The sequence below is a fragment of the Sitodiplosis mosellana genome, unplaced genomic scaffold (genome assembly GCF_009176505.1).
Source record: "Sitodiplosis mosellana isolate CC-2019 unplaced genomic scaffold, AAFC_SMos_1.0 Smas_scaffold_6197, whole genome shotgun sequence".
NCBI lineage: Eukaryota > Metazoa > Arthropoda > Insecta > Diptera > Cecidomyiidae > Sitodiplosis > Sitodiplosis mosellana.
The window spans coordinates 5,498,861-5,513,302 of NW_022601438.1; the positions used below are offsets into that span (position 1 = coordinate 5,498,861).

General features: G+C 36.5%; 2 protein-coding genes across 4 annotated transcripts in view; one reads left to right on the top strand and one right to left on the bottom strand.

Moving 5' to 3' along the window:
* The first annotated feature begins 164 nt into the window (after positions 1 to 164).
* LOC129577132 (E3 ubiquitin-protein ligase LRSAM1-like) lies at positions 165 to 4,329 on the top strand. Of its 2 annotated transcripts, XM_055463616.1 has the most exons (7): positions 165 to 1,052; positions 1,177 to 1,422; positions 1,605 to 2,102; positions 2,299 to 2,497; positions 2,569 to 3,056; positions 3,129 to 3,656; positions 3,753 to 4,329. In XM_055463616.1, the coding sequence occupies exons 1-7, from the start codon at positions 912 to 914 to the stop codon at positions 3,873 to 3,875; spliced, it is 2,223 nt and encodes a 740-aa protein (XP_055319591.1). In that variant the 5' UTR covers positions 165 to 911; the 3' UTR covers positions 3,876 to 4,329. The 2 variants fall into 2 exon arrangements, with proteins under 2 accessions (XP_055319591.1, XP_055319592.1); XM_055463617.1 differs by lacking the exon at positions 165 to 1,052 and having other exon boundaries at positions 1,252 to 1,422; positions 1,805 to 2,102.
* The window catches only part of LOC129577133 (fatty acyl-CoA reductase wat-like), a 15,579-nt gene continuing 5,218 nt past the window's right edge, over positions 4,082 to 14,442 (bottom strand). The window contains exons 1-9 of one of the 2 annotated variants that reach the window (XM_055463619.1): positions 11,844 to 11,913; positions 11,580 to 11,718; positions 10,266 to 10,574; positions 7,498 to 7,877; positions 7,210 to 7,355; positions 6,777 to 7,091; positions 6,347 to 6,659; positions 6,035 to 6,222; positions 4,082 to 5,920 (exon numbers count right to left, since the gene is read on the bottom strand). In XM_055463619.1, coding sequence (XP_055319594.1) covers positions 5,824 to 5,920; positions 6,035 to 6,222; positions 6,347 to 6,659; positions 6,777 to 7,091; positions 7,210 to 7,355; positions 7,498 to 7,877; positions 10,266 to 10,509 — 1,683 coding nt within the window. In that variant the 5' untranslated portion in view covers positions 10,510 to 10,574; positions 11,580 to 11,718; positions 11,844 to 11,913 and the 3' untranslated portion in view covers positions 4,082 to 5,823. Of the gene's footprint in view, positions 5,921 to 6,034; positions 6,223 to 6,346; positions 6,660 to 6,776; positions 7,092 to 7,209; positions 7,356 to 7,497; positions 7,878 to 10,265; positions 10,575 to 11,579; positions 11,719 to 11,843; positions 11,914 to 14,442 lie in introns of those variants that run through there. The other variant, XM_055463618.1, reaches the window with a different exon arrangement.

A 14,442-nucleotide genomic window follows, 5' to 3' on the forward strand; every position in this document is an offset into this window, starting at 1 on the left:
GTTTTGTTTGCATACCAATACACGGACATACCAATGAGCCACAATGGATTCATGTAAAGAAATTGTATGTGACTACTACGCGCACACACACACACACACGTAGTGACATGGTAGATACGATTGTGTCTTGTGTGCATGTGCTGTTGTTCATATGTATATTGGTCGCAGTAAGTGATTCATACAAGGAACAAGAGACATAGTGCAGTGCAACCTGTTAATGTGAAAATGTCAAACCGATGGAATAGCAAGAAAGAGACGAACGGAGGAACACACAGTGGCAAAAGAATCAAACCAGACAAAGACAGCAAATTACACGACCGAAAGAAAAATGTGACAGATTCCAACGCACAGATACAAAAACACATATACACACACAAAGCATAACAGACACATAATCGTCGAATGAAATTGCTCCAGATAAAAAATGTTTTCATGAATCGCAATACCTAAACATGAGCACGAAATAGCGCATTATTATTGTTCTGAAATTATTATTTCATATCAACAATCAAGCAAATGATTTTGAATGTGTGTTTCTTTTTGTCTAATCAGTTTTGATCAGAGCACGAAGCATTTGTTTGTTCGAGAAGAATTGTGCATGAATCACGATTTGATAGTCGTATTAAAAAAAAAATTGTCATCTTTTTGTTCACATTTGGATTTTTCGTTTCCATTCGGATTATTTCACAACAGTAACAGTAACAGCAACAGCAGTAGTAGCAGTAGTGATAAAAATTCTCTCCATTTGTTTTTCGTATTGAAACGCGACGGAGTTTCCCTCATTGCGACAGTGCACACGGAAATATCGTGATAAATTTTCTTTAGATATTTTTACATTTTTTGTGTGTTGTGTTCTTTTTTGTTTGAGTACGCGCTTAGATTTGTGAGCAAAATACACTCGAAACGAATGTATGGGCTGTCAAATAACGAAAGAAGAAGATGAAAAAAAAAGTGATCAGCAGTCAAACACTGAACACGCCACAGATACAATGGCGCAAAAGAACACAGTTGCAACCGATTATAAATCCCGACTAGAATGGAAATTATGTTTGGTGCGCCTCATATTTTATCTATCGCTCAACATTTTTATTGTTTTGATAAAATTTTGGTTTTGGTTTGGATGAAATTTAGATTTTAAAATTAATTTCGATTTTCTCTTCTCTCCTCCCGCATTAGGCCAAAGAAACACCCGAGCCAGACTACGATTTATCCGATTGCAATCTAAAAGACATTCCGTCTGGTGTGTTTGTATTGTGCCGTGTTCTACTCAAAGAACGTCTCAATTTACAGAATAATCAATTGCAATCGTTGAATGGAGGCGGCTCACTGACAGATTTAAGCAATTTAACACAAATCAATTTGAGTTTCAATCGATTAACACGAGTGCCTGATGAATTTTGTAACACACTTAAAAACCTCAGGGTAAGTCCATTCGTAATCACCAGTTTTTCGGTGCCATCGACTCGATTTTGGCGGTGCGGCCGGAATGATTCATTCATGGGATCTTCATTGGATCTTTGTTTTGTGCAATTATGCACATTGACGTCAATTTTAATTGTCTCTCTCTCTCTCTCTGTTTTATTGTCATTTTCAAATTCTCACAGGAACTATTTCTATCCCATAATGTAATCGACATTCTACCCGCAGCCATAAATAAATTGACCAATTTAGAATTGCTAGATGTATCATACAATAAATTAACGCGAATCGATCAAATCGGTTTTATGCCGAATTTACGCATTTTGAACATTACTGGGAATGCTAATTTAACGAAATTACCTATACAACTTACCACATGCGATAGTCTGACCGATCTGGTACTTGATGCTGAATTCATTTTATATCCATCGAACGATGTTATCGAACGCGGAACGGTAGCAATCCTCAAATATTTACACGAACAAAATGGTCCACACGAAGAAACGCTAATGAACAATTCGAATAGAAAAACAGTCGCACACAATTCAGAAACAATGAACAATATTAAACGAACTACAGCCAATATGCTGGAGGTGGAACGGGGCCGAGATATTGTGAGGGAAATGAACACAACCAACGAAAAACATTCAAGTTCAGCTAATGACAAATATTCACGCGAAAAGGTGTGTATTTGCATGATTTTTTAATTGATTGACTTTGAAACGGGCATGAACAATTGATTAATTTCCCCCCACTGCAAACAGGTACAAGCAGGCCATGTCATTTGTTTTTTTAAAATAAGAATTGAACAGATCATATTTCAACGGAGGAAAATATTTTTCGAACATAATACAAACAATTTTTTTTGTACATTTACAGAAATTCATGGAGCGCGAACGATCGGAATTGGAAAGATATTCGAATTTGGAGGCCCAACTACATCAACAGCAGTTGAAACGTAAACAAGACCTATTACAACATTTGTTACAACAACAAAATGAATCGGACACCCTGATACAACGAATGCAGAAGGAAAAAGACTCGGAAAGACAGAAACTAATCGACGACATTTTAGAAGGTATTGTCCATCGAAGCGAATTTGAATTATTTATTTACGAATTTACCTAAATTGAAATTTCATTTATTTAGCGGAGGCAAATGCTGGAATGATTGTTGACCAGTTAATATCGCTGAAGAGTGGCCCAGACCCAGCACTTTTGGAACAAGAGCAAGAGGAGCAAAAGCAACTGCTTGAACAACTTCGCATAAATCACGATGATTTACGAAAGCGTGATATCTTGGCTGCAATGACCGAACTGCTTGAGAATGAAACGAAACAAATTGAAATGTACAACGAAAAACGCGATAGCACTTCAAAGACATTGCTTGAGCATGAAAACAATACAAATCGACTGTTGGACAACCTGTTCAAAAGTAATGATAAGGATCGAGCGGCTGTTGTATCGAAAATCACTCAGGATGAAGAATTGCAAAAGGTTGCGTTCGCTGCATTGATCGAAAAGAATGATGCCAGAACATGGGGACTGATCGAACAAGTGCGCATTGTTGAGTCTCAGCTAGCGTCGATGACGAACTGTGAAATTGAACGCAAAAAATTGCATTTGGATGATCAAATTGTGAGTAGAGTTGAAATTTTGTTGTTAGCTTTTCTTTTCCATTTCTAATTTCTTATTCTTCGGTCGCCGCAGGTTGACTTGAGTGAGCAAAGATTAAAATTAACCTATGTACTGTTGGATTTATTGGAACAACAATCGAAACGAAAGCATGAACTGCTCGATACACTGCTCTGCCTTGAATCGCAACGCGAGAATGAGCATCAAGACTTTTGGTTGTTACAATACCAAAAATTGCTGGATTCACAGCCCGGCGAATTATCATTTCGTTCGACCAGCATTGATCCAATGCTTGGATATAATTTTTTGGTCAACGGTGTGGTGCATTGCATTCCGTTTTTATCGAGATTATGGCAATCGGATAATTTTAACATGGAACATATAACCGATACCGATTTGATTGAGGCTGGAATAAAAAATCGGTCCGATCGTGATAGAATCTTGCAATCGATCCGAGATTTCCTGAAATTAGAGTCGCCACAAACAAAAGAAGCAATATCACAACCGCCCACAGCACCACAAGCACACGCCGCTTCAATTGACTCGGACGAACCATCCGGAACGGAAATGGAATCGGAATGCGTCATTTGTATGGAAGAGCCTGTAAGTTATCGCTATTTCTATTTTATTTTATATTTGAAGCGCGAACAAATTCAGCAATTCACGAACGTTCAATTCAAAAATCCATTTTTTTTTCAGTGTAAGGTTATATTCGTGCCATGTGGTCATCTATGCTGTTGCAACAACTGCCATACAACCATCGAAAGTTGTCCAATGTGTCGTGCATCAATCGAGCGACGCATCAAAATCATCCAAGCCTAGAATCATTCCCAATTTTTGAGAAAAGTTAGTTTTTTTTTCTAAAAAAATAACAAAATATATAAATTAAGAGATTTTTCCGTTTGCGAATAACTAATCGATTTACTTTCTCGTTTGTGTAGTGAGACAAAAAAAAACCTCTTTGAATATTTTACAAAATGTTTGATAAAAAAATGCACTTGCATTTGTTGCACAAGATAAAAAAAAAATTTCATATATTTCGCCCTTTTTTTCGATCAAGAAACCTAGTCACAACGATTTTCATCCTATATAAATTAGAAATATATTTGTAGTTGAACGTCGTTTTTTTTCCTCAATTTTTTCTCAAATATTTTCTTCAGCAATGAATTACTAATTATGTATACTGCTATTAACAAAGATAAAAAATAAGAAAAAAAAAGAATTCTAAAATGTTTTAGCACGATGTTTGAAACAAAATAAAGACGAAACAATCCAACATGTTGGTTTCAGAAGTGTTTTTTTTGTTGTTGTTGTTGTAATATTTTGTTTTATTGAACCATTTTTGATTAGAAGTAGATATACAATTTTGCATTCATTTTTTTTCTCACTTAATTGATAGCTCGGAAAATTTTCAACAAAAAAATGTGGCATTTTCGTTATTTCATGAGTTGTTCATACAATTTACCACACTGGATATACGTGAGCTTAACCCAATAATGTTTTGTTCGTTTATTTTCTATTACCTATTCACAAATGTTGTCGAATATTTGTTGTGTGTGTGTGAATTTGTTGGTTAATTTAAGGAATAAAAATAGTTGAAAGAAGTGTGATGTAAGTGTGATACTGCTATTTGCGTGCGGATACTTTGGAGGTTTTAAATGAAATTATTTTGAGCATTTCGTGTGTGAAATCTCATGTCCGACCCTTTAATTTCGGAATGTTTTGTGTGTGTGTGTTTATTTTTTGTGTCTCTTTTCTTGATATAGTTTATCACAATTTTCTCGTTGTATTCGTTTTCATTTCCTTTGTGCGTTTTGTTAATATTCTTGTTAGTCTCTTCTGGTTCATACACACACACACACACACACGGCTATATAATTCTCAAATCAGAGGAAACATTGTCATAAATTCTTTGTTCAACTTCATTATTTTGTCTATGCCATAATTTGATACTAATAACCTCACGTAAGTCGAGTCACTCTTGTTGTAATTGCCTTTTAACTGCTATAAATCCCGTTAAATAAACAATTTTGCTTTCATAATTCGCTTTAAATACTAAATTAACTTCTAAAAACTGATAGGAAATCAAAGAAACTCCGCGTATGGTTTTCAACGGATTCCCCGGGAGCTTAGTTGCTTTCTTTGTGATATATGTCTGAATTATATACTAAAAAATAACAACATTTTAATATATCTATATCTAGAATTTGAGAGAGAATAACATATTTCCCAAAATGAAATAAACAAACGACACGCGAAATTGCAACCACAAACCAATCCACGTTGCAATGTGGTGTGACATGTAACCTTTACCCAAAGATAAAGATGTAGAAGAAAAATAATTATTGGTAATTGTTCTGTGTGTTTGTGTGTGTGTGTTTTTCCTTTGTTTAAATCAAGAAAAAAAAATTACATCTAATTTTCAATACAATTAAGATGGTCTCTAAATCAAAATGCGAGGGGCTACGCAAAATTATCGTCTGTTCAAAGCTTTATAATTTACAAATGATTTTTTTTTGTTTAGTTTTGTTTTTGCTCTAATTTTTTATTCTGCATTTGTGCCCCGAATCAAAACTATCAAATAATAAAATTATTATAAACAAAACAATTTTCTATAATTGTAATACAAAGCCATAATGATGTGCTCTGTTTTCTCTTCAGCTCTTAATTTTTTTTTTTTTTTTACTAAAAACAAAGAAGAAATTCCAATGCATTTCTCTTTTAAATGGATTTGTCTCTACTAAATGGAGCCATTTCATCACAATTATCTTTAAAATGAATAAAAGAAATATGAAAAAATCGCCCAAGCGGTGTGCAGCACGGTCAATGCCAAAATTGCTTTAAGGATTTGATGCATCCAGTAAAATCTGAAATGGATTAACTCATCAGTAGTAAAAAGAAGTTTTCGAAAAAGAATAACGAACACATCTGCGTAATAACGAGCATGCATCCGAAAAAGAAAGCCACGTTTTGTTCCGTACCTGTTCCACTTTTTTCTCGCTGATTCAAGTGTTGACAGATCATCTTTGAATAAGTGCAAACGCATTCCCTTGATATAGTGATGTGAATACTCATCCCAATCAACGTTTCGAATGTTAAAATCAAACAATTCTTGATCTCGACGCCCAATTTTCTTCCACAAACGTTGTACATTCGAATTCGTGAACATCTACAATGCCAATCGAACGGAATTAGGTTTTAATTTATGAAATGAATTTTTTTGGCGTAATGATAAAGTACTCTATTTAATATAAAAGCTTCAAACTTTTCGAACCGTCAAATAGATCACTTACCCATTCATTGGTGCAGAAAAATGAAATAACACTGGAGAATTTGTGAATTTTTTTGTACATTTTCAACATTCGAGGCCGTTGTCCGACGCACATTGTCAGTAAATCCATGAATAGGGCGGGCAACAAGTGCAGAAATACCATGTAGACGCGATTCATGAACGCCGTTTTGTGCATATGGAATGATACGTACCAAATGGCGGTGGAAAACGGATAAGTGAAACCATTTCGAATGTTTTTATCGGTAAATTCGCCCCATGTCAATGGATTCTCAACGGATGATACGTAATTGTAGATTGGAACGTCTTCAGCAATGCTATCGAATGAACGAGAAAAGAGAGTTTAATTGAAGAAAAAAAATCGCAAACAAATGAAAATGGCAGTGGAAGAGTGGATTTAACGGTCAATATTCGAACATTTCAAGTGCACTTACCAAGCGTCTTTGTTATTTGTGGCAACATCCCAAGCGCTGGCAATGAGAGCATTTACGGTCATATCAACGGGAACAATGTTAGCGGAGATGTCTGGATTGCAGTGCATGGTGCGCAGTACACCGGTACCAGCGCCGGCAACAACACCCGTTGGCCCATACAAATTGTCAATATAACCAACGACTGGTTCATGTACCGACGACGTTACTATTGCTGGCCGGAACATTCCAAGCGGAAGATTTTTGCCATTCATACGAATTAGATCCTCAGACAGAGCTTTTGTGAATGCATACGTATTCGGCCATTTACCCAATAGACTGTAAATTTGTCAAAGTGTGAAGGGAAAAAGTGTGAAGGAGAGAGCAAGAGAGAGAATTTAATGTCATGATTAGATGTATCTGGAGCTAAACTAAGATAAAACTGCATCAAACTTACGTCGGTGTTATGTTATCCAGTGCTTTGTCGTCCAATTTGTCAATTAAACGAGATAGATCGTCAAAATGGAATGGGTAATTATAAAATTTTTCCTCAATGAAGCGTAAATGGCAATTTGAATAAGCGGTTGAAACATGCATCACCACCTGCCAATTTTCAGCGAACACAGAGACAGAGAGAGATGGATAGAGAAAGAGAGAATAACAAAGAAAATTGGAATTGGTTCCGTGTTCAACTGAATACAAAATTCACAACATATGTGTACATAGTTCCCAATTGTCAACGTACCTGTAAGTGTTGCATGTGTGTGCACAATTCAAGTAATTCTCGTGTTCCGTGCACGTTGATACTGACCGCTAATCGGAGCTTTTCGTCAAAACGAACCGTAGCAGCGCAATGGAATACAATATCAACATTTGAAATGAGCGTTTGGCGATCGTTGATTTTCATACCAAGCCCGGCCAATGAGCAATCACCAGCGATGGCAACAATCTTATGCCGGAATTTGGGCACCGTTTCGCGTAACCGTGAAAATGCATTCTCATCGAAAATCTCCTCAAGCCGCGTATGGATGTCAACACCCTTCTTTGGACGAACCAGCAAATAAATATTCTCAACATCCGGACATGAGCGCAACAATTTATCGACCAGTGTTTTTCCCAAAAAACCTACGCGCGGTAAAAGTAAAACAAAACAAATAAATAAAATGTTCAATGGTCATTGGAAACTAGGTCATCGGTATCATATCTCTCAGTAAATTCATTTTTTTTCTTCAAAAATGGGTTGGAAACTATTCCGCTGCCTAGAGCATACACGCGGCATGATCAAATCATGCGTGAGAGAAATAATATCGCAGAAGCAAAAAAAAAACGAATACGCACAGATAGAGCGGCAAAAACGAAAATTAAAACAAAATGATGGCAATCAGTAAGTGGATGTGGTACAATAACCCCCATGATTATTACTCACATTCGCACGTAATCCATCCAAATTATTCAATTAGGATGGCATGCAAAAATTAAACTGAAACATTTTGAGAGAGAGAGAGAGAGAGTGTGTGTTTGTGTGAATGTGACACACAATCAGTTGGTTCCGACGTAGAGAAAAATGAAATATGGTCTGATCATTTTCATGGCGACGTGTCATCCAAAATCCCCGCAATTATTATCGTACACACACACACACTGTACTTTCAGTGGCGATGAATGTGCGCTTCGACCAGCAATTGATATTTACAAAAGAGAAACAATACCAAAAAAAAAAAGGTTATTGACAAACAAAAGTGAATAATCATGAATCTGAAGAGCGAAAGAGAAAAACCCGAAAAAAGAGAGAAAAAAAAAATTCGGCAAACATCGTTCATGAACACACAACATGAAGACAGATGAATCGTCATGAGTTCAGGTGAACAACTTGAGTTGTTCTACAATGCTTTTCTTGGCATACCCATTATCAACTCAATTTGCAATTGCATTGTGTGTTGTTTTGGTGTTGTTTTGCATCTTTTTCCACATTGCCATTCAATATGTGGATGGATGGATGGACATATATATTTCTCTTTTGGAATTTTTTTTTTAACATTGACCTCGACGGCAACATACTGATTTACGTGCGGAATTTCGTTATGCAATTTATTTCAACCTTTATTTTTGTCCATACATTTTTAATGAGTTTGCCACTGCGTTTCTGCACTATGCACATTATTTTTCATGATCGCATTAATGACCGTGTACCTGTTAAAAATCGAACAACCAAACCGAAGACAAACAAAGCACTTCATCAATGATCGCTTTCGATTTATGTTAAATGTTTTTTTTTTTTACTTTCTACGTTGTACATACCGTAGCCCCGTATCTACATATGTTATGAAATGACTCATTTGTACATACACGCACTGAATTTGATCGTTTCATTGTTAATATCATTTCCTTTCTTTCCAAGAATCGCGACAGGCGTTAATGAATTCTCTATACCATTTATTTGGGCATATTTAATCTGGGTGAATATTTTTTTTATTTTCGGTACATGAATTCACATTCATTTTTATTTGCAAATCACATTATATATACAAGGAAACAAAATTGTGTTGCAATTTCTGAATACTTTATAAATCACACGTCCAAATCGATAATTCCATTCTGCAAATAATTTTATTTGATTTCAATTGAAACGGATTCGTATGTTTATTTTCCTTCTGTCGAATTCAACTCATTCACAAATTGTGTATCACAATAATATCGCCATCGAATCACGTTCATTGTATACAGCGATTCAGTGATCATGATCTTATTGATTCACTTATTGATCATTGATGTTTCTCTTTCGATTCCAATTGACGATTGTGTGTGAAATTGAAATAAAAATTTGACCATTTAACATTCTAATCGTCATCGCTTCATTCTTCTTCTTTTCTGTATTCTTCTTTCACAAGTTCTCATTTCTGTTGCGATTTTTTTTTTTGGCAAATTGAATTTGTATATAATGAACGCATGGACTCATCATATTTTTGATGTGTAAAATGTTTTTCTTTTTCGGCGGATCGTGAATCAGACCGAAAAGAATTAAACTGAATCTGTATAGCCAACAAATACCATGTACGTGACGGGAATTTGAGTTTAAAATTGCTCGACGAATGAAAATTGGCCATTGTATTTGCTGCGGTTCAAGTGAAGTGATTTTTTTGGCTATTCGAATTTCATCAGTTCCCAGAGACGTCATTGTTCGCTGTGTATGTATGTGTATGACCGTTCGATTTCACCGTTATAAATGGCATAGGAAAAAAAAGTATTGCTTTGATGAATTGTAATCGGAATGAAATGAAAAAAATGCAACCGATTTTCTACCGCGATACACACACGCAACAGCGTGTTAGAGCCGACCGAGCTCATCTTCAATTCTGTTTAGCATGCGACTGAAGAGTTAGTATAATATCATTTGGTGCAATCTTCATAGCTGTACACGCTGGCGAAGAGTGAGTGTGTGTGTGTGCTAGGTCGATAGAGCTCGCTTGATCGCTCGATATTTTCAAATTGTATGGTAATATTTTTGTTTCGTACCTGTTCCACCGGTGATAAATACATTTTTGCCGGCATAGAAACGCTGTAGATCTGTCGATGGTCCACTGTTTGCGTGTATTGTTGTGGTTGTTGTTGTGGTGGCGGCGGTGTCCAAGTCAGCATCGATGGGTGCGATCGGTTCATTTCCGTCTATGTTCAACTTTTTCATTGTATCCGACATTTGTTTGCTTAATTTCAAATTTTCCTCGTTTTTCCGTTCCACAATATCCAATTCGACGGTCATTTTGCTTCTTTCGCCCTCTGTTTTTGCACACGTCTCCGAATTTATAAAGTTTTTCTTAATTCAAGCTGAAAACAGAGGAAAAAAAAAACCAATTCAAAACACATTAGTATTCGACATTAATACTAAAAACACAAGATAAGCAGCAACAACAAAAATAAAAACAAGAGCGTACACAAAAGGTTCACCATATCTTTAATTTGTGCAATTTGTGAATTTGGTTATGGCCTTATAGAATGCAAAGAGCATGGACAACGATTTTGTGTGAGTGATCCGACCGATTGAGACAGAGACTGACCGGAAAATGAAAATTATCATTACGATAATTACGACCGTCCATTCATGACTACTGCACAATCTGCAATATTCCACATTGTGCATTCCGTTTAACTGCTTGTACTTGATTTACATAGTTTTTCTCTCTGTTTTTGTCTCTCTTCTTCTCTTATTTCATCAAAATCCATATATATATGCAGGGAGAGAGAGAGGGGAGAGAGAGAGGGAAGAGAGAGATAGAGAGAGAGAGAGAGAGATGGAAGAGGGAGGGAGAGAGAGAGATGTGCGCAACTACTAATTAGTAGATACTGTGATTAGCTGATTTTGTATTGTGTGATTTTTTTCTTCGTCTCTCATTTGAAGGGAAAAATGTGTGTCTTTTTACGACCAAAATCAAGGCGAATTCTTCGGAAGGTTGAAAATGTAGGCGTTGCATCTGCAAGAACAAGTTCGGCATTGACTTAATTGTTTATGTCATGATCATCGATCATACGAAAAACACACACACACACACTCACGCGCGCACAGGAGGAAGAGAGAAAGAAGAAAAAAAAACAACCAAACAAAACGAAATGAATGTCAGTGGAATGACTATCACACTGTGGCTGTGTTTAAAAAAAACTTGTTTTTCACTTGCTTTTCTATCCACGTCGTCGATTGATTTTTTTTCTTCTTCTTCTTTGATTGTTTTTTGGGCACAACGACACAGGTCATTTGATCTACCGATATGTTGCAAGGTGACTATGGAAAATTATTTTATAAATAAATTCTGACCTTAACTTATCGAATTCACTCACCTTATCGGCAATACACACACCTTGCCCACAACTTTCTAGACAGTTGACACTTTTTCTTATTGATGAAAACGCGCTTGCGCGCGTCTCTTTTCCAAACTGTTAAGTTCTGTCTGTTTAGCGTCAGCGTTTCGAATCGAACCTACGAAATGAAATCAATGGAAATTTATTAGAAAAAATTCGAGATTCCGAACAAAAACCCATTGTTGTTTGACAATTTTCAATCGAATCGAAATTAAACGGCTGTTTCAAATCAAAATGGCCAACTATTATGCTCGTTTCTGATGTGACAACGATGATCGCATTGTTTACTCGACGTCTCACACTCAATGCAAACCGAACTTGTGTTATGTGCGGTGTTTCATTTGTATTTATCGAAAGCAATTGCGCACGTTGCAATCTTTCTAAGTGAATGTTGTCGAAGATAAATTCTTGCTCTTGAAATGATCTCGTTTCTTGTATTCATTGCGTTTATTACGGAATATATCGTTGTACGAGCGGCAATGTCTGTGTGTGCGCGCGCGCTTTTTTCAATCGTTGATTGATACACTTTTTCGTACGGTACACGTATTTCATTTGTCTCTCTTTCGGTGTATCATCAATGAAATCATTTTATGAATTAGACGCGGCCACACTTAACGTGGCGAGTCACATAATAAAAGTGTCAACAGCAACAAAAAACCATTGTGTGTTATATATTTTGGCGCTAATTAAAATACGCACATCACATCATTATCGAACAGAGCAAAGTTGTGTTGCGTACATGCCGCGGTGATGTTCGGCGAATGCGGTCCGCGCTCTCGCTGTTCAAATAGTCATGAAAATTGGTTCAGTGATTGCAATATGGGTTCGTTGGTTTTGGTGGGCATGGCCCAATCTATATTAGGCACACATTTATTTTTATAAACTAATATTGTGCATCCGGTTCAGCAGCAGCTGGACATTCAGTCAGGCCAATTCGATTGTGTCATGCCAATTTCTAATGTGTAACACAACACAAACAAACACACACACATGAAACGCGCTCTGAATCTCTACACACTTCGTTTTGTTGTTTCTCTCTGTTACTGCCGCTGACTGGATCCGAACACTTTTCGGTGTTGATGGTGGAGCAACAGAAGCAACAGCTCTTTGGGTTCAAGATTATAATAGAACACACACTACATGCGGCCAATGTGCATCAAAATCATTTAATCAAAATTAATCAAATACACTGAATGCAAAACAATTCACAGCATTTCGAAATGAATTTCACATGTATTTTTTGCATCACGTTCAACCGAAATCGGTTAATTGTTGTATCCGTTTTAAATTTTTTCTTCTTCTTCAATTATTTTGGTTTTGGCCATATTTTCAATGAAAAAAACAAAATGAACGACAACAACGACATACCGATAAAAGTCGATAAATTCTTTTAAACTTGAATTCAAATGCGAGCCGAACAAAAAATTCATCACGAAATCGACAACATTTCGTAAGACTTTTTCACATTAATTCGGTTAATTTATGAAGCTTTTCTTTGAAAGTGACGACACTTTTTCTCTTTCTCGTTCGTTTTGAGCTTGGAATTCGTTGGAAAGAAATGGGCGAATGTTATCTCATTGACGACATCATTTCAATAAACATATTCGTCTATTTTTCTTCGTCATGTGTAACGTGAATGAAAACTGTGCGCGAATGAATTTCAATTAGATTACATGCTCATTTATGGATTTCCGCACCGATTTAAAGCATCGCACGACGCGGTATGTGCACATTGACCGAACCTAAAGGTTCACCCGTTTGAGGCTCGTCTCTCTCTCTCTCTCTTTCTCTCGCTGGCATGAAATGTGTGATTTGGTTACGTATTCCATTGACTTTGATTTCCATCATCATCATCATCGTTCCCATCAATCGCGATGGAAAAAGATACACACAGAGAAAAAGAGCCCACGCGTCCGAACAAGAGTGATAGAGTTAGAGAAAGAGAGTAATCACAGTGTGTGCGCGCGGCTGATTGAAATCACATGCGATTTCGAAAGTGAAACTCCTGATTTAAGAGTCAGCGTTTTTTGAATTAAATGAATCGTGTGTATGTGTTTGTGTGCCGTTTTCATGCAACCACACTGCCAGAGCCTCACATGGATTCCATTAAATTCCGCCTATATTGTTTCACTCTATGACTCAAGCTAACTACTGTTTGCAAACAACACATGGGTCATATACACACACACACTCATGAAAAGTGTCATGGTTCCGGAGCGCGCAAGAAAGCAAATAACAGAAGCAGCAAAAAAATGTGTAATGCATTGCTGGCTGTTTATGGTTGATCAGTGTTCTTCAATCATTCCGCATGATGTGGCAGTGCTCTTCATAAACGATTTCGTCAGTCTGCAAGCAATGAGTATATACACAAAATTCTGTGTGGTGTTTTTTTTTCTCGGACCAAATCCTCGACCGATTTGAAGCGCGTACGTAATGGCGAATGAAAATTGAAATGATGCGCAAACAAAAGCAAATAAAATGAAATTAGACTTAGTTAATCTGAATACGTTTGAGGTTTTGTAGATGAGAGACAGATAGACACAGAGTGAGAAAGAGCAGAATGATATTCGGTCGGTCAGGTTGGCGACGGAGACAAACGAAACGAAATTTGTAGTTAGATAAATGTAAGCGGACCAAAACATGAATAACATAATTGTGTCGCTGAGCATAAAAATGGGAATACAGATCTGTTACAGCAACAACCGAACATAAAATATTGTTCCCTAAAAACGTTACATGAATTTCTATCCAACGCGAGTGTAACATGAGCTAATACTGTTTTTAATGCAACTCATGTTACACTCGCGTTAGATGGAAATTCATGTAACGTTTTTAGGGAACA

Excerpts from the sequence above, each read along its gene's own strand:
- LOC129577132 (XM_055463616.1), top strand. The coding sequence starts at position 912 with ATGGGCTGTCAAATAACGAAAGAAGAAGATGAAAAAAAAAGTGATCAG. Across the intron at positions 1,053-1,176 it reads TAGAATGGAAATTATGTTTG|GCCAAAGAAACACCCGAGCC; the intron begins GTGCGCCTCATA and ends CTCCCGCATTAG. Across the intron at positions 3,057-3,128 it reads TGCATTTGGATGATCAAATT|GTTGACTTGAGTGAGCAAAG; the intron begins GTGAGTAGAGTT and ends CGGTCGCCGCAG.